This window comes from Astyanax mexicanus, chromosome 6 (assembly GCF_023375975.1).
Source record: "Astyanax mexicanus isolate ESR-SI-001 chromosome 6, AstMex3_surface, whole genome shotgun sequence".
NCBI lineage: Eukaryota > Metazoa > Chordata > Actinopteri > Characiformes > Acestrorhamphidae > Astyanax > Astyanax mexicanus.
Genome location: NC_064413.1, coordinates 9,059,750 through 9,086,114, shown reverse-complemented (window position 1 = coordinate 9,086,114; position 26,365 = coordinate 9,059,750). Strand labels below are relative to the sequence as shown.

The following is a 26,365-nucleotide window of genomic DNA, read 5'->3' as shown; positions in this document are numbered from 1 at the left end:
GCACTTTACTTTAATTTACTTCACACTGCATCTATCCGGCTTTCCCATACTCATCCTGTTATACAGTATTCGGCACCCTGTACTTCCCCAACAACTCATTCTGTACCTGCACTTTACTCATAGTTACTCTGCCACATACTGGGCTATCTCTGCACTTCTACACACATACTCAGATATCAGCACACATATATAGCATTCTATACTTTTTTTATTCAGTTTTATTAACATATATCTGAAGTACTTTTATTGTGTTATTTGTGTATACTGTTTAAGTTAACTGTATATTCTACTCTTGTAAATATTGTTCTCTGCATACTAGTGGGAACCTGCACCGAAGTTTTTCCACTCAACTGTATACCTGTACTCTGTGACAGTAAATATCTTGAATTTTGAATCTGAAAGTTTTGTTTAAAAAAAAAAAGAACTGATTTGACCTTCTGAACATTAATAAAACTAAAAAGAAATAAATAATACTCTGCGCTCAATACTCACTTTTATGTTTCATAGTTGATGCACTGTGGTTCCCTTGGGACTTTAGAACTTTAATAACTGAAAGATCCCTAATAGTTTCTTTCTCATTTGTTCCTGAATTTATTTGGATATTGGCAGCTTTTAAATATCTTCTGGTCTACTTCACTTTTAGTGATTTCTTGATTTAGAACAGGTGTGGCTGTAATCAGGCCTGAGTGTGGCTAAAGAAATTGAACAGTTACGTTATGTTTAAATGGATTTTCTTCCCTTAATAATAGAAACCTTCATTTAAAAAACTGTATTTTGTGTTTACTTGTGTTGCTTTTAAATTTTAAATTTGTTTGATGAACTGAAATATTTAAAAGTCACAAACATGCAAAAATATTAGGAATCATGAACTTTTTCACACCACTGTAGTTACAAATCAGTATTCAACATCACATCACCTCAACATTTCTGATAAGGTGCATATCATGCTATGGTGCAGGGTATGTGGCTATGTGTAGGGTATGCATATATTTAATGCAGAAGAATAAACTGCCCTTAAATAGATTTAAAAAAGAATAAAGGGAAAGATTTGAGTGTGAAGCAGCTCCAGCACACAGACCTGTAAAAGCAACCCCTCTCTGAACAACAGGCTGAATAAAATGATACAAGCTCCGTACTGTTTAGTCACAGAGAGAGATCGCCCGAGGTAAATTACCCCAAATGTCCTCACATGAGAACGAGCTCAAACGTCCTGAAACAGTAACGACATTAGATCCAGCAGTTATGAGGGCATTCCTTATGATCTGACTGTGGAACTGTGGTATGAAACACACTGCTGTCTAAATTCACCTTAACCGCCGCTGTATGGAAGTGCCGCTGCATTTAAGGTGGAACAGAAAACATAGAAAAAATGCTAACCTGTTTTTTAGCTAACACTAGAATTATTAAAATGGGATAGTCTACCAGGCTATAGTAACATTAAAAAAGAGAAATAGTACATTAATATTAGCTTAGCATCTCTAAAACTGCTGGTTTAGTGCACTTCTGGTGAGGTGAGTATCAGGCTACAGCACAGGGTATGTAGCTGTGCATAGCTATGTATAGGGTGTGCATAGATTCAACGCAGAAGAATAAACTGGCCTTAAATACGTTTAATAAGGAATAAAGCGACAAATCTGAGTGTGAATCAACACTGAGTGAGAGAAATAGCAACTGCACTGCTGGTTTACTGCATTTAAGGTGGAATGGTGGAACAACTAGCTCAGGGAAACTGCTAATGCTAACTTGTTAGCTAAATGCGAGTGTAATATCCAGAGGTGGAAAGTAATGAATTACATTTATTCAAGTTACTGTAATTGAGTAGATTTCATGAGTAATTTGTAATTTTTTAAGTAGTTTTTAAAATAGGTAATTTTACTTTTACTCAATTACATTTTGACACAAGTAATTTACTTTGCTACATTGGAAAACTCCCCATTACTGAGTAAAAAAATAGCAGTAAATAGCAGTTAAAGCATAGCAATGGCAAGTAAAAAAATAATAATGAACTGTTATACTATAAAATGGATCATAGAAATCTATGCCACTTGTTCTTGAAAATGTTTTATAGGGTGGTCTGAACAAATACTGCCTGAAAGATTCAAATTAGTATGTGGAATAATAGTTAATTAAAAAGAATATATGTTTTTTTTACATCAAATAATTAAAAGTAACTATGTAACTTTTACTCAAAGTACATTTTAAATTGAGTACTTTTTACTTTTACTCGAGTAGATTTTTAGATGGGTACTTTAAACAATATTCTATGTACCTTCAGGGGCTCTGTACTAAAAACTGCTAGAGGTGTTAAAAAACATATGCAGATTTTTTGATATTACCAGAGGTGGAAAAAGTAATGAAAAATTGCAATTAAGTAAAAGTACCTTTACTTTGCTAAAATTCTACTCAAGTAAAAGTAAATCAACTTCATCAACTTAACTTACAGATAACCCGCCTTGCTGAGTAGATGTTCCACAGTGAAATAAAGTTGTTAGCTAGCTAGCTAGGTTAGCTAACGTTAACTCATTTATTTCAGTGTGAAATGTTTTAGCTAGGTAGCTAAAGGTGGCTATCAGCACAGAGCTAATGATAGATAGCCAGCTAGCTAACTCTTATTAGAAACTTATGTAGTGGTGTGTAAAGTCCAGAGGTGGAAAAAGTACTGAAAATTGTAATTACTTTGCTAAAATTCTACTCAAGTAAAAGTAAAAGTACACATCTAAAAATCTACTCGAGTAAAAGTAAAAAAGTACTCAATTTAAAATGTACTTTGAGTAAAAGTTACATAATTACTTTTAATTATTTGATGTGAAAAAGTACAACACATAAATTAAATATTTATTAAATTAAATAATTGGGATCTTTCAGGCAGTATTTGTTCAGACCACCCCATAAAACATTTTTTAAAAACAAGTGGCATAGATTTCTATGATTCATTTTTTCTTTACTGGTAAAAAGTGACGGTCATATAGGTGACTATAAACCATATTTTTACAGTTTTACAGTTCTTTTTTTTTTACTTGCCATTCCTATGCTTTAACTGATATTTACATGTTTTTTTAATGTACAGATTGTTTAATGTTCCCAGTTAAAACTTAAGGAATTATCATTAAAAAGATGTAAACACTGCTGGGAAAAGTTTAACTGCGCTGCCATGGAGAACAAAACAATTTTTTTTTTATTCAAACTATTTGTGTTTTTTTCCCCAGCATTTATTTTTTTACTCAGTACTGGGGAGTTTTCCAAAGTAGTAAAGTAAATTACTTGTGTCAAAATGTACTTGAGTAAAAGTAAAATTACCTAATTTAAAAACTACTTTAAAAATTACAAATTACTCATAAAATGTACTCAATTACAGTACCGTGAGTAAATGTAATTAGTTACTTTCCACCTCTGGTAAAGTCATGTACAGATCAGTGAATGTACTATCTGGTGCTCACCACTTAGTATCTGGTTCTAACCACTTAGTATATGGTATGCAGCACTTAGTATGTGGTGCTTACCACTTTTTTATGCAAAAAAATACACAATGTCCCTTCAGGGGCTCCGTACTTTAGTAAATTGGAGTGAGAGAAAAATAAAACGTGTGGCTAATGTTAGCTTAGCTTCTCTGAAACTACAGCATGTTTTGGAGCTGCTTGTCTGAAACTGCTGGTCTATAGCTGCAGCTGCTCTGTAGACGGTTAACATTAAACAGGGCTGCCACTAGAGATTCATAAATAGAGGGACTAAGCTTTACTTGGGGACGGGGGGTGTCTAGAATCAAGCCTTCATAAAACATTATAAATATTTGTGTTTTAATTAAAAGCACACAACTATTTCACTCTGAAAACAGCCTCATCTGCTCAGGATAACCCTGCTAACCACAGTTTTACAAGCAGACTAAAGACTTTCTTCTCAGGAGGAGATTAACTGTCTTCACTGCCTTGACAGAAATTTAAATATATAGCATGTTTTTATGTTGTATTCCAATACGCAACTCCTCTCTCCCCACTCTGCCCCACCCCCACAAACACAGCACCAATCAGCAACAATATTTATAAAATCAGCCAAAAATAACGTATTCGGTATCTCAACATATTTATGCTTAATTTTTTAAAGATTTTAAACAAAAACGTTTTTAAATATATATGAAATAAAACAATAGACCACAGTATTTCCCACAGCCTACATGCCGTATATTTTGCACTATATGGTGCATTTAAAATCCTTCATTTTTCCCCCAAAAATATTCAGTGTGCTATATAATCCAGTGCACTTTATGTATGAATTTTACCAGTCAGGTTGTAAGCAGCAGTAAAGCTACTCCACTGAAATGCAGCTTTATAAAGGAGTTTAAGTTTAGTTCTCCGACAGTATTAGCATTAGTTGTAGCCATATTGTCGGCTTGTAGCCTGCTGCTAACCCCAGCTAGCACTGCTGGAGCAGCATTAGCCGCTTACTGTGCTAAGCGCTAGCTCTTTTGCCGTTCAGTGGTGCTTTACTCACCCAAATAAACAGTTTCCAGGAGACAAATCTGTGTAGATTAACATCCAGCATTCGATTGATTTTAAAATAAAATGTTTAAGAATTACAGTTTTGTTTACTTAAATTAGCTGATCCGTATAAGTGTTACATAATGCGCCTTAAAGTGCAAAAAATACTGGTGTAATAATGTCCATTATGCTAAAATCCGTGGTGTAGTCTAGTCCAAGGAGGAGGAGGTGCTGCAGTTGTTGTTCTGTGATCAGTGCTTAAAATTAGCAAATTTCTTGTTACTATAGCAACGCTGCCACTTTAATAATGTTTCTGGGTAACAGAAATGCCACCCGATATACCACAGGATAGGCTTAGATCATTGTATTGCACCCAGGGAATTGTCCTAACAATCACATAGCCACCATTTCAGAAGCAATAGAACTACAACAATACAATAGCAATACAACTGATTATAAAGACCACAGCAACCACCTGAGGTGCAATGTTCCTATGTGTGGTGCTTTGACTGAGCATCATTATCGCAATGTGTGCCAGTCATTTTGCAGGATGTTCCATATATATATATATATATATATATATATACAGTTGTGGTCAAAAGTTTACATACACTTGTAAAAAAACATAATGTTATGGCTGTCTTGAGTTTTCAATAAGTTCTACAACTCTTATTTTTCTGTGATAGAGTGATCGGAACACATACATGTTTGTCACAAAAAACAGTCATAAAATTTGGTTCTTTCATAAATTTATTATGGGTCTGCTGAAAATGTCACCAAATCTGCTGGGTCAAAAATATACATACAGCAACAAAATTTGTCAATTTTGGTGATGTAGCGAGTTGTGTCAATCAAATTAGCTTCATGTCATGGCCTCTTCACTTCTTGTAAGTGATTCTGATTGACTACAGCTGTTGACTTCTCATGAGCCCATTTAAATAGGGCTCATTTGACCCAGTGATTAGACTCAGCTACAAAAGCTACAATGGGAAAGTCAAAGGAACTCAGTGTGGATCTGAAAAAGCGAATTATTGACTTGAACAAGTCAGGGAAGTCACTTGGAGCCATTTCAAAGCAGCTACAGGTCCCAAGAGCAACTGTGCAGACAATTATACGCAAGTATAAAGTGCATGGAACAGTTGTGTCACTGCCACGATCAGGAAGAAAACGCAAGCTATCACATGCTGCCGAGAGGAGATTGGTCAGGATGGTCAAGAGTCAACCAAGAATCACCAAGAAGCAAGTCTGCAAGGATTTGGAAGCTGATGGAACACAGGTGTCAGTCTCCACAGTCAAGCGTGTTTTACATCGCCATGGACTGAGAGGCTGCCGTGCAAGAAAGAAGCCCTTGCTCCAGAAAAGGCACCTTAAGACTCGGCTGAAGTTTGCTGCTGATCACATGGACAAAGATAAAACCTTCTGGAGGAAAGTTCTCTGGTCAGACGAAACAAAAATTGAGCTGTTTGGCCACAACACCCAGCAATATGTTTGGAGGAGAAAAGGTGAGGCCTTTAATCCCAGGAACACCATGCCTACTGTCAAGCATGGTGGTGGTAGTATTATGCTCTGGGGATGTTTTGCTGCCAGTGGAACTGGTTCTTTGCAGAAAGTAAATGGGATAATGAAGAAGGAGGATTACCTCCAAATTCTGCAGGAAAACTTAAAACCATCAGCCCGAAGGTTGGGTCTTGGGCGCAGTTGGGTGTTCCAACAAGACAATGACCCAAAACACACATCAAAAGTGGTAAAGGAATGGCTAAACCAGGCTAGAATTAAGGTTTTAGAATGGCCTTCCCAAAGTCCCATTGAGAACATGTGGACAGTGCTAAAGAAATGGGTTCATGCAAGAAAACCATCACATTTAGCTGAACTGCACCAATTCTGTCAAGAAGAGTGGTCAAACATTCGACCTGAAGCTTGCCAGGAGCTTGTGGATGGCTACCAAAAGCGCCTAGTTGCCGTGAAAATGGCCAAGGGACATGTAACCAAATACTAATGTTGCTGTATGTATATTTTTGACCCAGCAGATTTGGTGACATTTTCAGCAGACCCATAATAAATTTATGAAAGAACCAAATTTTATGACTGTTTTTTGTGACAAACATGTATGTGTTCCGATCACTCTATCACAGAAAAATAAGATTTGTAGAACTTATTGAAAACTCAAGACAGCCATAACATTATGTTTTTTTACAAGTGTATGTAAACTTTTGACCACAACTGTATATATATGTATATATATATATATACATATATATATATATACATATATATATATATATATATATATATATATATTCATATATTTAAATGAAGATCAATTTGAATCTATAATTAAAAGTATTAGTTAATTAGTCCTGAGCCTTCACCAGAAGTAACCCGGTGCAAGACGTTGGTTTGAGGAGCCCTAACTGATCCGTTCATCACCTCCTTCAGCACTCAGGCACTATACAAAGGTCACGACCTTCGAAATTACCAGCCCGATGCCGCTTATAGTCGCCCCAGACCCCACAGTGTGAGGACGCTGGTAGCAGTTATGACGGCTAATCGCGGTTCTGAGGAGCAGAGGTCAGGAGTTTCACTGGAACCAGGTGGCGTCAGGAATAATCACGGCGTTTGTAGTTTCCCCAAGAGGTCCCGACACCATTACCTGAGAGCGAGAGCTGCAGACCCGGCTGTGCAGGAACAAGGCCGACCTTTCATTAGGCCCGTTTCCCAGATCGGGGGCAGAGCTCCACGGCAGGCGGCAGATGTTTCCATCAGCGGGGAGAGTGACCTCCAGCGCACACTGTTTGTTTTGTCTGATGAAGCTCAGCTCTGTAAACCTGAATGAAGTTCACCGCTAGTCATGATGTTTTCAGTTGCAGTGCTGATATGGAGCAGTCAAAACAGCGCACTACAGGACACTGCGGGATACTACGGGACAGTACGGGATACTATGCTGCAAGCTGTTGCTGTGGTATTTATAATTTTATAAGTTTTTTGCTATTGCATCTCAAATGTTTGCTATATGATAGCTAAGAAGTCCTTTAGCTTAAAATTTCCTGCGGTGAATCAGGGGGTTGATATGGACACTGGACAGAGACCACTGGTCTGTTTGGGATAAAATAAAATGATATGATATTGGACAGATCCAATTTGTCTCTGGTAGATATTTTATGGAAAAAAGAACAAAGTTGCAACATTTGATTAAATTTGCAATAAAATTGCAGGTCCTGCAGTGTGACTATTGCACATACACACATTACGATAATGACGGTAGTCAAAGCATCGCACTGCAGGAACACTGCAGGACATTGCACCTCACGTGGTTGCTGTGGTCTTTGTAATCAGTTGCTTTTGCTTCTCAAATGGTTGCTATGTGATTGCTAGTAAGATTTTCTGGATGTAATACTTTACTAAGCATATCCTGTGGTACATCAGGTGGTTGACATGAGATTCTGTGACCTAATCCCAGTTGTTACTCAGAATTATCAGAAATTTGCTATAGCAACCAGAATTTTTTACGGAACAATAGCAGCAGCTAGGGATTATATTTTTGACAATCACATAGCAACTGCTTCAGATGCACTAGCAACAGATATTACATAACAGATTATAAAGACCACAGCAACCACTTCGAGGAGCATAGTAATCACCTTGTTTATCATATACTGTAGTTGCTCTTCCACATGTAGGTGACTACCTTGTACTTGTACCGCTCCCTCACATCCTGGAAGATGTAGCAGGCATAGAAACAAATAGACTCTAAAGACCACAGCAACCACTTGGAGTAGCATGGTTTCTTAACCATTTTCTTAAACCTATAGCTACTTCAACCACTTGGCAACACCCTAGCAAACACTTGCTCCTTGGAACTGCTTAATCCTTTGAGTTCAGAGAATTTCTGAGGGGTGGGGGTGTAGGGGGTAAATGCAGGACCCGATATGTAAATCTTTCCCACCCGAAACGGCGCCAGAAAATGCTCTGATTCATTCTGAAAAATGGTGACCGGCGTCTCACACTGCGCCGACTGGAGCGTCATTAAATAACCAGCCACTTCCTTTTGCTCTAGTGCACTACAGAGTGACCCCCATTTAAACAGGCACAGAGGTGCCTTTGTGCTCCCCACCAGCTGCCTCGTTCAGACTGGCAGGTCAGACGTTACCTCAGAAAGAGAAAGAGAGAGAAAAAGAAAGAGAAAGAGAGAGAGACTCACCTGCACATAGTCCACGCTCCTGCCCAGCGCCTTAAAGGCCGTGTACATGACCTCCCTCTTGCCGCCCCACTTCTGCATGATGCACACGCACTTGTGGTTGAGTACGAGGCGGGAGACCTGCTGCAGGCTCTCGCCGTACGTCTCCTCGGTCTCCTCCGGCCCCCGCTGGTGGTAGTTGCTCTTCCACACGTAGGTGGCCACCTTGTCCCGCCCCATCACTTCCCGGAAGATGTCCATCATGTAGCCGTCGTCTTCGGCGTTCCCGTCGATCACCATGATCACCTTTATGCCCGGGTAGGTCAGCCTCTTGACCGATATCAGGCACTTCCTCAAGTAGTTGGGGTCCTCCTGGTAGGCGGCGATGCACAGGGCCAGCGACTTGTTAAGCTTGATGGGGGTCTCCAGGGACCGCCTCATGTTTCTGTGCTCCAGCAGAGCGAACAGGCTCTGGATGATGAGGTGAATGACCAGGATGGCCCCATAGAGGCCGAAGGACATGTAATTGCCCGTAGTGGTGAAGAACTGGTAGCCCATGATGTAGGCTGTGGAGATCCCCACAAGCAGCGAGACACCAAACAGTGTAGTCCCAATAATCCTCAGGTAGGTGATCACTCTTTCACATCGCATCTGAAAACATCATCACAGAGACCAGGTGTTAACAGCAGTGCAGGTGTACAACAGGGCTTCAACTTACGGCTTAGTAGTTTTAGTAGTCAACTAATCTGGCGATTCTTTTTTTGATTAGGAAAAGATAGTCGCAATTATTTCATGCCCTCCGTTGGGTCCTTCTATTGGTGAGGCTCCTGATCCAGTGCATGTTTTACTGCACCTTGAGAGTTAAACTTTTTATTACAAAGAACATTATAGGAAATTCTACCTAAATGTCTTCAATTGAGACAAACAGACAGACATTTTGGACAGGATTTTTTGCTGGACCTGGCACCCTGGCTGCAGCTTGCGGTAACTGCCTGTCTGCTTTCTCTCTATCCTTTCAAAGACAACAGACACCACTATATGTGGGACTTAAACTTTGAGAATATGTTTAAATATGTGACGAGCTGATGTACAGTGAGTACAGCTGTTGTCTTGTCCCTTATCTGGTGTGTTTACATGTTTGGAGATATGACTCTTCATTCATGTGTGTGAGCACTTTACCTCTCCCACGTGGTGTAGTCCACTCCATCACACATTAATAACACATTAACAGTATTGACAATTTTTTTGATAGCCCATGTTGTCGATTATGTCCATATATTACTGTACAAATACCAAAACTTGTAATAAGCCTATGCAAATAGGCATACTTCCCACATTTATGAGCTGGCATACTTTCTGCCATTTCATTTGCCTGTCGCCTCGAACCAATCAGAGGCATTGTTGTGTAGTGTCTTCATTCATTCGTTCGCCCAACTTCAATGTATACAACACGGTGAACAGTGAAGTCCCTGCACAGTGTTTTCTTTCTCCACAGTTACATCACATTGTTCCCTGAAGCCTAACATACAGCGAATTGGCTTACAGTTCAATATATTGTGATACTGTAAGCCAGGCTACATATATTATAAATATTTGAATTAAATTTTGGGAAAACTTAGAATGTTTATGCAGTCAGAAAAGTGGGATTCAAAAACAGAAGACAACACTACAATCTAGTAAACAGTGTTTAACCATGACACAAAATAAACCACTTCTGATACCAACTTTTAGGTGTAAACTAATGATTAAAATTAGATCTATAATCTGTATCATAAAATTGTGTAATACAAAATATTATGATAGTTTGATATATATTGATATTTTCTTACATTCCTATGGGGTACCATAGCAACTGCTTAGCAGTGATGAACAACACACCTTGAGAAAATATAAAACACCTGGAAAAGTGAAGAAGCTTCCAGGTGAACACCTAGCAACGCCCTAGCAACCACCTGGGAATTGCTTCAGCAGCACAAATCACTCACAAAGCACATTCTGCATCATGATACGGTACTCTGTTCATATTGTGTCACCCTGCTGCCAATCATCCCGTCCTGAAAACCACACAGCGCAGTATTTCAGACAGCAGTTTAGCCCCTCCCCCACCCTGCGAGCGTCTGAGCGCGCTCTGTACGGCCGCATGTTTCTCGCTGATGCATTTCCCCATCTGTTTGGCAGACTGCGTTGTGGAGCTCCACCCTTTGACATCATGTGTTTATATTTCTGTGGGAAGACACGAGCAGTGAAATTCGGGGGGGGGGGGGGGGGGGGGGTACACTGTAGACCCTCTGTGCTGCAGGGGAAGACCCCTCCTCGCTAACGAGCGTCTTTCTCAATAATCTCTCTAACTCTCTCTCTTTCTCTAACTCTCTCTCTGCACATCTGGACGCACCATCCCTCCCCCTCTGTGAGGTCATGCAGCTGGCTCTGGCAGGGGTGGAGCTGTTTGTGAGCGAGGCCGGTATGACGACTCCGGCACACAGCAGGTTTAACTGGCACGGGCTGCAGCCTTTAACGTCATCGCTGCGTTTACAAGACCCTCAGTCCCCCTCTGTTCAGCCCACAGGACCCCACCTCACCCGGACACGTGCAGAACCTCCATAAAACCCTCTACAGAACCCTTCACCAAAGCCTGACATGGGCCAGAACGCCACTGCTGCAACATTAAAGACGGTGCAGATCATTCCCATAAATAGCTAGCTAGCTTAGCATTAACACGCACCTAGAATCATGCTAGCAGAAATTAGCATTATGGTACAAGGTGGCCCAGTTTTGACCCAAGTAGCCTGGATTCTAAAAGTTCTAAAAAGTTCTAAAAGTCACAGTTTCCATCAGCACTTACAAGACATTTTATTAATAAAATACATTTTAAAAAAGGGAATGAGAATGAACATAGAAGGAGAATATGATGTGTATAGTTTCATGCATATGGCTCATAGGCATCTTCCAGAGCTTACCTGCAATCACTGGTTTCAAGATAGCGATACCTTCTTGACAGGCTGCCAGTCGATTTAAGCATACATAACCATAGCACAACATGTATTGGTATTTCTTTGTTGTTTTAATGCTTATTTCGCAATAAATTGTATATTGTTGGAAAGCCTGTAAATTTTCCTTTTAAATGGAACACGCTCATGTGGGATGAGTAGCAATGATGAGTATGTGAGTAACAAAATCTTCTCTGCCAATGCCAAACGGCTTACATTTACATTTATAGCATTTAGCCAACACTCTTATCCAGAGCAACTTACAAGGTTATTTCTATTACAGAGGTGGGACAATGTAGTGTTAGGAGTCTTTCCCAAAGACTTTTATTGGTGCAGTGCAGCAAAGTCACCCAGACCAGTAATGTGGTAGCTCACTGGTAGGGGGTGGTGTTATGCACTGTGCCACACCAACCACAGCTTATTTTGCTGTTGCTATTTACACTTGTTTTGCAACTGATTGGCAGCTCCAGTGAGAGCGGGTACAGTGCGCCAATGGTCAGTAGGTGTCTACTTTTGCCACATTTGATTGATCTGGATAGAGATTGTGTGATAAGCCAACTTTTGGTGTTCCCAAAAAAAACAGGTAGCAGCATTATTTTGAGTAAGCCCCAGTACCAGTATCTCCAAATTGAAGATCATGTTCCATAAAACATGGGCGTGTTCCAGAAGACGACACTCCAAGTAGATCATCAAACAACAAACAAGTTAATGGCAGAATGGCAATTTGTTTAGTGGCGCATCTCAAATACACAGCTCTTCTACTCATCCCACAAAACAATGTTCCTTACAAATGTTGTTGCATTTAGGAGGCTTTCCAATGCAATAAGGTTTATTGGCAAGAAGCATTGTTACAGAAAATAAATAAAAAAGAAATCTATCAACACATCATATGTAAAAGAGGCAGGGCTGTGCCAAAACATCCGACTCACCTTAGTGTGCAGGCGAGTCACACAGCAGTATGGGCACAAAATATCATGTTGGTATTTTCTGTATCTACTATAACTCTAACCATTATTTATAAACAGAAGTAAATAAATAAATTTAATCAGAAGGGAATCTGTTACACCTGTTCATTCTGCTGCAGTACACACCTGCCCTCAGAAGGAATCAGATTCTAGCAGAGATGTACAATTCAGCAAAACACCAGGAAAAGCAACGTGCCCCACTGATACCATTCAGCAAACTAATCATTGTAAAGTAAAGGTAGACTCCGCCCACATACAGTTCAGGTCCAGAAATATTTGGACAGGGACACAATCTTCATGATTTGGGCTCTGCATGCCATCACACTGGATTTGAAATGAAACAACCAATATATAATTGAAATTTAGACATTCAGAACAAACATATCCTTCTCATTTGAGGGGCACAAAAGTAATTAGACAAAGCTATTTTATAGGCTGCACAAACTATTTTCTCATTAAGCCATAATCAGTTAAGCAGGTAAAATGTCTGGGGATTATTCAAGGTGTGGCATTTGTATTTGGAAGTTGTTGCTGTGAACCCATAACATGCAGTTAAAGGAACTCTAAATAAAAGTAAAACAGACCATCAATAACCTGAAAAAAAAAGAAATTCATCAGAGAGATAGCGGAAAGTTTGGAGTGGCCAAATCAGGAATTAAGAGTGCATTTGTATAATTGAGAATTCAAAAAGTCCTGGATGTCCACAGAAGTCAACAGTGGAAGATGATCACAGACTCCTTTACAAAACACTTCAAATCTTCACCCAAGTGAAGCACTCTCTACAGGAAGTAGGTGTATAAGTATCTCATATCATAAAGAGAAGATTTCATGATAGCAAATACAGAGGATTCACCACAAGGATCAAATCATTAACAGAAAGACCAGATTAGACTTTACAAAACAAAAAAAACATCTATAGATGCCAGCCCAGTTCTGGATTAGCATTCTTTGTACAGGTGAATCTAAGATCAACCTGTAGTGAAATGATGGGAAGGAGAAAGTATAGAGAAGATTTGGAAAAGCTCGACACAAAGCTTATTACCACATCCCCTGTAAAACATGGTGGTGGTATGATTGGCAATGGCAATTTCCAATGGCACTGGGTTGGGTCACTGGTGTTTATTAAGGATGTGACAGAAGACAGAAGTAGAAGGATGAATTCTGAAGTGCACCGGGATTTACTTTCTGCTCAGATTCACCCAAACACAGCAAGGTTTATTAGACAGAGCTGAATAGTACAGAGAGAGGGACAAAACATTCTGCGAAAGCAACCCAGGAGTTTTTTTTAAGGAACAGAAATGGAATATTCTGCAGTGGATGAGTCAATCAGCAGATCTGAACACAATCGAGCTTCATTTCACTCCCTGAAGTCAAAACTAAAAGCAGAAAAAACCCACAAAACAGCAACAACTGAAGACTAAAGCTGCAGTAAAGGTCTGGCGAAGCACCAAAAAGAAGGAAAACCAATGTTTGGTGATATCCATGGGTTCCAGACTTCAGCCAGTCATTGCATTAAGAAATTGGATTCTAAATTAAGTATTAAAACATTTTATTTATGATAAAATTCATTAGTCCAATTGCTTTTGAGCCCCTGAAATGAGGAGGCTTTGTGGAAAAATGCCTGCTGTTCCTGAACGTTTCAGAGGATATTTTTGTTCAACCCCTTTAATTTAAACCTGAAAGTTTACAGTTTAATTACATGTCTGTTTTTTCATTTCAAATCCAGTGTGGGGCTATGCAGAGCCCAAATCATGAAGATTATGTCCCTGTCCAAATATTTCTGCATCATCAACTGTAGATGATGATGACATGATGTAGTAAATAAAAGTTCTTTAGTGTGCTTTTGTGAAACTGGACAAAACTAACCAGACTAAATACTAGGGGTGTCACGATTTCGATATTTTATCACAGCGGACACTGTGACTGCTCAAAGAGCAGACCTTTCTCTAGAGAATGTGGACATTCTCATCTTCTTAAAGAAAAATGTGAATTGTTAATAGTTTTGGTACCTTAAGGAGCATCTTTCTCTCAGATAAAGTTAATAATATATCTTTATTAAAGAAAAAAACTTGTCTTTCTCAGGGGCCGGGTCTTATTTTTCATGTTTAACTGTTATAGTAGGATAGAGTTCAGTTTGTTAAGGCTCTAATTGTTCTATTATTTTGTACATGACTGTTCCTGTATTTTTTATTATTTATTTTGTTATGTTGCACATTGCTGTTTCAATAGTGCACACTGCCAAAAAACGCTACCAAAAAAGCCACTAGATGGCATTACATATATATCTTGATTAAATGATTTAAATTTGACCATTAGTGCCTAATGTGGTGTATTACAGATCACTTGTATCACTTTGCATCACGTATATCAAGCCCACCTTTTGAAATAAGATATTGTAAATTTGATGAATCAAACCAATGGCTGACCATAGACTAATCTAAAACTGGCATAGGCCTCTGTGCTGTAAAAAAAAAAAAGAAAAAAGAAAATAGAGAATTGAATCGAATTGTGACCCTAAAATCGGAAATAAAATCGAATCGAGGATTTAGAGAATCGTGACACTAAATACTAAATATAATACAAAATACAATATTATACACATGAACCTTAGTGCAAACCCTGGACCAGACTAAGTAAGATCAGGAGTATGCTTTTTATACGACTGATTGAATATAATTTTAGTGAACAGCTGATCAGCTTGGTAGATGAGTGCATTTTACACTAATGCACACACTACGTCCAGCCTGCAGACTGTCGGTTCAGAGCTGCTGTGTTGTATCTGGGCAGGGCGGGGTCACCTCGCACCACAACCCCGTCAGCTGAGTCACTCTCAGTGGGGAAAACTCAGATTTCCCCGCTCAGATAAAAACTACAGCACAGCTACAGCAGACCTGAACCCTGCAGATCTCACACACTTACAACCTTTCATCTTATACAGTACCCACTGTTACAATACTGTATTACTCTAATCAGTCATGAGTAATCCATCCTGTTACTATTTCCATTCAAGTCATCTGATTTAAGTTACTTATCCAAGTTACTGTGCATTTCGTTTTTGTCATTTTCTTTAGTTATAAGATATATTTTTTGCTTTCTTCTTGCGTCTCAGGGGAGCGACGTCTGGCCTACGTGACAATTAAGTCACAGTTTCAGCATGAGGACACTCACGTGTAATACCACGTAGCAACACACAATGCACACAAACGTGTACAATGCAGGACGGAAAGAGATGCACGTTTTCGAGCTGGAAATTAAGGCACTTTTTTGAGTTTGAATCTTCTAAAGATGATCAATATCAAGGTTGGTTGTTCACTCTGTGCTGCAGCATAATGACACATCCTAGCCTGAGAAACACAACAATCAAATCTGAAGAAACGTTTGGAGTCGAAGTGGAACAGCCGAACTTATATTGCTAGTAACACCAGGGGGAACTAAGCTTCCAATAAAGTGAGTAAAATGGGTGCTCGAGATACTGAAAAAAAAAAAGTAGAAATCGCTCTGATATTGCATTCAACTGCAAGAATATGAGCTAGACTAACAGCTATGGATATACACAGAGTACTGTGTATTATTTTTTTATGAGAGGAAATTATATTATATCAAAATAATTCAATATTTTTTCCCAACCTACCTGTTCTACCTAATATTTAAATGGTAGTATTTATTAATAGAAATAGATATTAACGTAGGTGTGCATTTCCCCTTTTGTAACAACAACATTAAAAATAACAGTAATGGTGAAAAACAAGCTTTTTGTTGTTGTCTATAACTAATAAAGTAACTAATAATGTAACTTGTAATCTAACTTACTTTTAGTTACTTTTAAAATCAAGTAATCAGTGATCAATAATCGGACTGCAACCTGTGCTACTGCAAAAACACCCTAACTCAGCCTGCTAACATCACAGATATGCAGCCTTCATTATCAAACATGGTTAGACTGTCCCTGAGTGTCTGCAAAGCCCTGAAGGTTCCGGACTGCATGTGACCTTGTGGTAGTTTGGCTCCGTTCTTTCTTTGCTAGATTACAAAATCAGTCTTTGAAGAACCCTTTATAACAGTGCACACAAAGCAGAAAGGCTTCTATATAGTACATTTCTAAATTTTACTCCTTTTTCTACCCCATTTTCCTCCCAATTTAAAAGATCAAACTTTGTCTATATTAAAAGGTTTGACTTCATTATGCTCAGCTCCAATTTTTAAATATGCTCAAAATGGGAGGGTTAGTTTAGGAGGGGCACTGGGTGATGTATGGGTTTAGGGGCAGGGCAGGAGGGAGAGCTGATTGGCTGAGCTGCAGCAGCAACAGTGTGGCTGCGTCCAGAAACTTTTGCTACTCCTCCTCTCCTACTCCTCCTTTCCTACTCCTCCTCTCCTACCCCGGAAGAAGGTGGAGGAATCGAGGAGAGGAGAGGAGGAGGAGGAATGAAGGGAAGGAGCTGTAATTGGGGAAATGGGACAGCTGATCCCTTTTAGATAGGATGTTGACTACCGTTGAACTGAGCCAATCACAACGCTCACTTTCAGCACGTTTCAGAACATTACTATCACACACAGCTAAAAATTCAGATATTCCAATAAAATCCTGTTTACTCCCAGCCGCATTTTTGGACGCATCTCTGACCAGTGACTCTGGCAGCCCTGTCTGACCTCAGCCTTATGAGGGATTCAGTTTCCTCATCAGTCCCTAAGTTAAAATAAATAGATAAATAAATGAATTAATTAAAATTATATATATATTATAAATAATATATGTTTTTATATGTATAACATGATACACATAGGGTCATAAATATAGTTTTACTGAGCATACAGTTTATCTAAACTATAAATTATATTAGTGCTTTACTGGCTGTATAATTAGATAAGGAACCTAGTTAATTAATATGTTTATGACGTATATTTGGGCGTTGCCTTCCCCATTTTCGCGTGCTCTGTGGGCGTGGATGCAGTGATGTCATTGGAAAATCCTTAAAAGTCTTCCGGAGTAGGATACACTGATGTAACCTCCGTTGGAAGGCTACTACAGGTGGATTTTAAGCGGCTTCTTTCGTCTCCTATGGTATTCGGACAGGCGGCAAGATGGCGTCACGAAATCAGTTTCCGGGTCACGGAGGAGAGGAGGAGGATCGGTAGGAAAAAGGAGACACTTTTGGGGTTTCTGGACGCAGCCTCTGCCTCTGATGAGTGAGACCAAGATGGTTAGACATCAGCAGGGGGGGCAGTATTATTGATTGATTTAATAAATGCGTTTTTTAAAGGTTAGGAAATGTTTGGAAACTGTTCAAGCAGGATTGGCAGGTTTTTTAATTACTTCAAAGAAACACATTTCAGCTGTTAATGAACAACATCGTGGTTTAGGCTTTAGTGCTTCTTTAATCCTCTCTAATTCAATGTAATGCCCCGACACTAGGAGGATCAGGACAAGCGTATGCCTCCTCCGATACATGTGAACTCAATCAATGAAATATCATTAGGTATCATCACAGTGCGCTCAGAAGAAATGCAGATCACAGATTCTCAGCATCACAATGGGACTGATGAGGGGAGAGAGAGCGCCACCTACTCTTCTCACCCTAAGAGAGCATGATCAGTTGTGCTCTCTCAGACTCCGGCTGCTGATGGAGAAACAGCATGGCCTGGTATTTGAAACATTTTGGCTCATTAAAAAGAACGGATATCAATATTTATATATATTTATGTTTATGATGTGTGTATACTGTATGTATGAGCTCATAGTGTTTGGACAGCAGAGAGGAGGGAACCTAAACAGCAGGAAAATTCTGAGAGTTCTGCCGGTCCTCTTAATACAGATCTGGACACACATCTGCAGCAACAGTGCAGCAATGCAGAACCGATCATCCAACATCAGAACCTGATCTTCCTGATGCTGTCCTTCTCGTGGGCCTGAATGCAATCAAATTTCCTCAAAGCAGCATTTCTAGTGGAAAGCATTCCCAGAAGCCACCCCACACACAGTACAGGCCAAAAGTTTGGACACACCTTCTCACTCAATGCGTTTTCTTTATTTTCATGACTATTTACATTGTAGATTCTCACTGAAAGCATCAAAACTATGAATAAACACATGAGGAGTTGTGGAGGGACCTGGCCTCCACAGTCACCGGACCTGAACCCAATCCAGATGGTTTGGGGTGAGCTGGAGCACAGAGTGAAGAAAGCAAAGGGGCAACAAGTGCTAATAAACACCTCTGGGAACTCCTTCCTTCAAGACTGTTGGAAAACCATTTCAGGTGGCCACCTCTTAAAGCTCATTGAGAGAATGCCAAGAGTGTGCAAAGCAGTAATCAGAGCAAAGGGTGGCTATTTTGAAGAAACTAGAATATAAAACATGTTTTCAGTTATTTCACCTTTTTTTGTTAAGTACATAAAACTCCACATGTGTTCATTCATAGTTTTGATGCCTTCAGTGAGAATCTACAATGTAAATTGTCATGAAAATAAAGAAAACACATTAAAAAAGAAAAGGTGTGTCCAAACTTTTGTCCTGTACTGTAGATGCTGTCTGGTCTGGAAGGATACCCTGGCTAGAACCATAGGGTTCAAGGAAAGCATTTGAGGAGCAGGTGTCTGGACACTACATTTAAAACTTCTAGTAATTATGCTTACGTAATGCTGGTCTAGCATCTGCACTGTATTATGAGTCATGTGTTTATTTAATTATGAATGATGTATCACTTCTTGCACATATGCAACTCTGCAATATTAGATATGAGCTCTATTTCACTAAATTGCTGTATTAGAGAGACCTTGAATTCCATCTATCTATCTATCTATTGGTTTTATTGGTTCCAATTGGTCCTATGGTGTGTTCCAAGTGTAAGGAGCAGCTGTAGTTCTCACAGCAACCATATACATATTTTTAATATATTTTAATGGTTCTTTGGCTGGTTAAAGTTCTTCTAACTGAGTGGTAAACCTTTTGCTGGTGGTTCTGTATAGAATCTTTAAAGATGTAGCACCAAAAACTGTGTAACTTAGGTTGAACTAATTTCACCAAGTGATATTTTAGTATAGTTTTAAAACCTTTTGTTGAAAAAAGGCTTTTCAGCAGTTCTTTCATAAAGACAGGGCTTCTATTTGCAATAACCCTTTTGCTGGCCTGTTTCCCACACAGAGAGCAGGCCTAAGCCTGGACTAAAGAAGGAATTTCCCATAAGGAGTCCAGGACAAGTCCTAATCCTCGCTTTAGAGACGTTCCCCTTCCCTCTGCCTGGGTGGGCAGCAGTGCACTCTGGGACAAAGCCAGAAAGCCAGAGAGGAGTGTGGGAACCTTGAGCAACAGCAATGGCAAATGGCGTGCTGCCACGGCCGCCTCCCAAACCAACGCACTCATCGAACACCCATCACTCTCATCCACTGCCTTCAGTGAAGAACTCCAAGAAGCACTCTGTCAGAAACTTACAACTTCCTCAATCTCTGCTTTCAGCCCATCAGAACCTTCAACAGATCCCACCCAAGGATCTCTGCATGTTTAGAAAGGTTCTTCAAGGCATGAAACTAAGGAACCTGGGTAGATGTTGTTACATTAAACCTTTTGAATGAGGGTCTTGTGTAGATTCTTTCTTTTTGTCACTTTACTTTTGTACAATATACTGTCTAAAGACCACTTCCTTTTGTTTCTTTGCTGAAAGACTCCTTAAGGGTTAAATTGTAAATGTTCTAGGACTCAACGTCTGTGGTCAACCTTGGCGAGGCCAGTTCTGAGCAAAACCTGTCCTAGAAAATCTCTGTATGACCTTGGCCACTGTGATCGAGCTCAGTTACAATGTTAGTGGTAGCAATCGTCTTACAGCCTAGGCCATCTTTCTTTCTCACATCCTCAGAGAGTTCTTTGCAGTGAGTTGCCACGTTGAATATCCAGCAGCCGCTATGAGAAAATTGGACCCAAACAGCCGTGCTCCCCACTGAGGTGTCCTCACTCGGGTTGCCAGCTCTTTAGACATTATTGGCTGTGTGTGTTGAGTTATTTTCAGGAGGACAGTACATCTATACTGCAATACAAGCTGTACACTGACTACTCTCAATTATATCCAAGTTTAATTACTATAGTGTTGTCTCACAAAAAGACAAATAATAAAATATCTGCCTAAATCTGCCGGAAATGGACTTTTGTTTGATACTGTATTTTGGTAGGTGTTTCTAAGAACATGGGCACACATGCCAGGTAAGTATGGGATCAAAAAAAGTCTGAATGATTCATTATTGACTAATATAAACCTGAGATAGATTAGATTGGCCTATTTTTGGACAAAACCTTGAGTAAATTCTTCATGTAAACACTATAAAGCAGTTTCCTAGACAGGGACTAATTTTGGACTACACATCGTTTTGAATGGAGATTTGAGATTTCTTAGAAAGCAAAATATTGTAAACAATGGTAGGTTGAGTGTTCAATGTACAACAGCTCTTCAAGTGATAGGAGAGAAGAAGTCATGTGACTTCTTCCAGTGAATGTAGCAATCACAGCTGAAGGTGACTAATCACAGGTGAGGAGATGAGGAGATTAGTGTAATTAGTGTGTGATAATTGTGTGTGTGTGTGTGTTTATTATATGTGTGTGTCTCCACCTAAATGACTGTAGTGAACTCGGAGTGTGTGAGCATGACGTGTGGGAGGTGTGCTTCTTCAGGATGTTTGTGGTTTAGGATTTGGCATGCTGGTTCTAATCACTGGGTGGAACGTGTAGTTAGGAGAATTGGGTGAACCAAGGAACTGGGGTCAGGCTCTAAGATTAAAGCAGCAGGTAACTGGATTTGTTGAACAGCCACTTCTGGTTCTCTAAAATAAAAGGCTTTCAGATTATATTTCTTTGCAGCATTGGTTCTCAGAGCCCTACAGACAAGAAGAAGCACACAGCTGACATGACATCATCACACCGGACAGATGAGGTATGATGCAATCGTGTCCTTCACCTCAATCCCAAACACTCCATTCCAAAATATCCAAAATCCATAACCGTTCATTTCCAATAATACTCATCCAGACCCATAACCATCTACTTATATTTATTCATACTATTACATAATTTAACATACCCATTAAATACACATCTATAGCTATAGCCATCCGAAATTACCCATACTAATACATTTCCATTCATACCATCTAATTACATCCATACTAATCCATACCTACTGCATACGCATCTACATACATACCTAGCCATTAGCAAAAATATGCATCCATACTAATATATACTCATCCATGCCTAGCTGCCTGTATTTATCTACAGTCATATGAAAACGTTTGGGCACCCCTATTTATCTTAATCATTTTATCATCAATCTACTTTTTACTGACTTACTGAAGCACAAAATTGGTTTGGTAACCTCATTGAGCTTTGAACTTCATAGCCAGGTGTATCCAATCATGAGAAAAGGTATTTAAGGTGGCCAATTGCAAGTTTTCTTCTATTTGAATCTCCTCTGAAGAGTGGCATCATGGGCTCATCAAAACAACTCTCAAATGATCTAAAAACAAAGATTGTTCAACATAGTTGTTCAGGGGAAGGATGCAAAAAGTTGTCTCAGAGATTTAACCTGTCAGTTTCCACTGTGAGGAACATAGTAAGGAAATGGAAGACCACAGGGACAGTTCTTGTTAAGCCCAGAAGTGGCAGAACAAGAAAAATACCAGAAAGGCAGAGAAGAAGAATGGTGAGAACAGTCAAGGACAATCCACAGACCACCTCCAAAGAGCTGCAGCATCATCTTGCTGCAGATGGTGTCATTTGAGAGTTGTTTTGATGAGCCCATGATGCCACTCTTCAGAGGAGATTCAAATAGGAGAACAACTTGCAATTGGCCACCTTAAATACCTTTTCTCATGATTGGATACACCTGGCTATGAAGTTCAAAGCTCAATGAGGTTACCAAACCAATTTTGTGCTTCAGTAAGTCAGTAAAAAGTAGTTAGGAGTATTCGAATAAAAAACAATTATAAGGGTGCCCATACTTTTGCACCGGTCAAATTTTGGTTTAATGCATATTGCACATTTTCTGTTAGTACAATAAACCTCATTTCAATCCTGAAATATTACTGTGTCCATCAGTTATTAGATATATTAAACTGAAATGGCTGTTGCAAACACCCAAATATTTAGAACTAAAAATGATTAAGATTAATAGGGGTGCCCAAACTTTTTCATATGACTGTATACTATACCAATCCTTCAGTATTAAAACATATATACTCAAATATACCTTTACAGACCCAAACTTACTAATCTATATCCAGCCATATTTACCCACTGCATCCACTCATACTTATCTATACAAATCTTTAAGTATCAAAATCAATACTCATCTATACTCATTAACACTAACATATATCATCCATGCTTATTCATATATCATCCATAAACCATCCAAATACAGCCATAATAATCCATATCTATACCCATTAAACCTATACCCTTTCATGCCATACATATCGGACATACATGTAGATACCCATTCATGCTAGCCCATATCTAAATTCAATTCACTCAATCTATGCACATTTATAATGTCTACATCCATCCATACCCATCTGTATCTACCTATATTCATTCATACTCATATACACCTATCTTTATCAGTATTAATACAGTCATTTATACCTGCATCCATACCCAAATATATATATATATATATATATATATATATATATATATATATATATATATATATATATATATATATATATATATATATATATATATATATATATAGCTATGGACTCTCATGCATTTCCATCTATACCCACCCTTATCAAGCTTAAAATAGTACGAAAAAAAAAAATATTTACATGATTGTACAAGACTGATTGATATGTACAATAGGGTTCATTCACTAGACTTAAACCCAATAACAATCCAGACTTATCCAGAGATAAACCAGATACTCTTACAGCATTCACACAGCAAGCCATGACTGATATTAAGCCCAAATATGTTGCCATGTAGTCATCATCATCAACACTGTTCAGGGAGTAAAGCTGTTTAAGTGCAGTCTCCACACCCAGACTAAGCCTAGGCTTAAACTAAGTGCTGCTGACTAAGTTTTCAATGCTGACTAGGCCGGGATAGACTTAGCCCTTTAATAAAGTTTGAATGAAATGAAACACTAGTAAAAAAAAACGTGTAGAGATTAAGTTTTAGATAAGCTAAATTAAACTGTTTATGCTAATTTCATGGAGTCATTAGATTAGTTATGCCACATCATGTATTTTAAAGTAATTTAGTTGCAAACATGACCAGAGTTTATCTAATTCATGTGGCTGGGTTCTGTTGTAACTGTCTGCTCCACCTTAAATGGTGCAGCAGTGTACTGCAGTCTCCTTATCCGATACTCATATTACATATTCATATGTATTCATCCATTCTCATTTATATTAATACATAACCATCCATTTCCAATAATTCTTATTCCAACCCTCCCATCCTTAACCATACTCATCCATTCCCATTCATACTGATCCATACCCGTTCATACTCATCCATACCTATGCATACTGATCCATACCCGTTCATACTCATCCATAGTGATCCATACCCGTTCATACTCATCCATACTGATCCATACCCGTTTATACTCATCCATACTCATCAGTTCTAAACCATACCCGTTTAAACTCATCAATACTAATTTATACTAATCCATACTCATCCATACTAATCCATACCCGTTCATACTCATCCATACTGATCCATACCGTTCATCCTCATCCATACTGATCCATACCCGTGCATCCTCATCCATACTGATCCAAACCAGTGCATACTCATCCATACGCGTTTACACTTATCCATACTCATCAGTTCTAATCCATACCCGTTTAAACTCAGCAATACTAATTTATACTAATTCATACTCATCCATAGTAATCCATAGCCGTTCATACTCATCCATTCTAACCCATACCCATTCATACTCATCCACACTAATCAATATTAATCCATACTCATTTAAACTCATCAATACTAATTCATACTAATCCATAATCACCCGTACTAATCCATAGCCGTTCATACTCATCCATACCCATTCATACTCATCCACACTAATCAATATTAATCCATACTCATCAATACTAATCCATATCCATTCTATAGCCATACCTATGCTTCTCCTACAACAGGTCATCTATACCAATCCACATTTATTTAAACTTAAATTTCATTGACACCATCAAAATACACCCATCTATACTATATATATATATATATATATATATATATATATATATATATATATATATATATATATATATATATATATATATGCCTGTAGATACAAATCCATACTATGCAATGTCCATGCAAACCATGCAGATACATCCTTTAAATACATCCATACCAAGTCTTCTCCATACTCATTCATTTTCAACCATACCCCACACATGCATCGATACTAATCCATATCTAAACCCATTCAAAAAATCTTTATCAGCACGGATAATCCACACATCTGATCTAGTTCTTGTGCAGGACTACAGCTGGTCTTGGGTCTATGGTTGGATTCAGTTGGGTTTGGAACTGTCTGGTCCACCTTAAATAGTGCAGCAGCTCAATCCAACGCAGCCTCCCCTCATTCATTCTCCCACAGCAGCATCCACCCAGAACCCTCCCAGCGCACGTGCGGACCAGGTGTGTGCAATTGATTGATTTGCCAGACTGATTGAGTTACTGACTGACTGACTGACTGACTGATCATACCTTGGAGCAGCTGGGTGGGCTGGTCGTCCCTCTGGATGGATGGGTGTAAGCAGGATTAGGCTGGAGGAGAACTTGGAGAACCCTGCATTAAAACTCCCTCGTGCGAGCAGAGGCAGTGTGCTAGATCCATGGAAGGGTTCTCCAGAGTGCTGAGCTCCTTAAGACCGCTGCATCGTCCTGACACTCATTGTTTTTGGTGTTAAAAGTGAGGAAAACCGTGAAAATCATTCAAGTAGTCAAAGTTGAGGATGCTGCTTCAAGTTTTTTTTTCTGTTTTTTTTTTTTTTTTTTTTTTTTTGCCCCAAGGTTAAGCTGCTTCTTCTAACGTGTTCCTCGCGCCCGGTTCTGGTTCCTGTAGCTCATACATTTGTAAAGAGTCTTTTAAAGCAGGCTGGCTTTTGGGTTGTTTTAATAAGGGGGAAGGTTCAGGGGTAAAGGAGGAGCAAACGACTTGGAGGTGGAGGGCTGGAGGGTTTGGGGGGAGGAGGAGGAGGAGGAGGAGGAGGAGGAGGAGGTAGAGGAGAAGTGCTGCTGAGACTCATTCAAACTTTAAACTGTGGAGCTTCAGAAGGAGCTTCAGTGCTATAAAACCCTATGACTCATTTTCTCAATAATATAAACAATAAACTGCATTTACAAAAAATAATCCCTATAATAAACAGGTACATGTACAGTATATGAGTATATATAACGTCCAAATCAGACGAAAAACGTACTTTATAAGTGCTTATAAAGTGTTTAATCAACATTAAACCAAACGCATGAAACCCAGCACGCCTGAAACTCTCTATCCTCACTGAACGCTCACGCTTTCTCCTCCACAGCTCCCTTACAGACAGGTAATCCTCACTGCAGTCCCAGCGCCCACCAGCAGGGGGAGCTGTAATTCTGGCTGTTGGTTGTGAGGGTTGAGGTCAGAGGGCCCTGAGCGGTGGCGCTGCTGGCTGATTCTCTGAGGTGAATTACTTTTCAAACAGTTTTTTATTTTTTAAAAAGTAAAGAAAATAGAGTTTTTGATTATTTAAAAAAACACTGAGAGCTGTTTA

At 39.1% G+C, this 26,365-nt stretch overlaps 1 protein-coding gene across 1 annotated transcript in view; it reads right to left on the bottom strand.

The window, feature by feature from the left end:
• The window catches only part of has2 (hyaluronan synthase 2), a 31,240-nt gene extending 5,545 nt beyond the window's left edge, over window positions 1-25,695 (bottom strand). The window contains exons 1-2 of the mRNA XM_049480222.1: window positions 25,320-25,695; window positions 8,671-9,297 (exon numbers count right to left, since the gene is read on the bottom strand). Coding sequence (XP_049336179.1) covers window positions 8,671-9,297 — 627 coding nt within the window. The 5' untranslated portion in view covers window positions 25,320-25,695. The remainder of the gene's footprint in view (window positions 1-8,670; window positions 9,298-25,319) is intronic.
• Window positions 25,696-26,365: the final 670 nt, after the last annotated feature.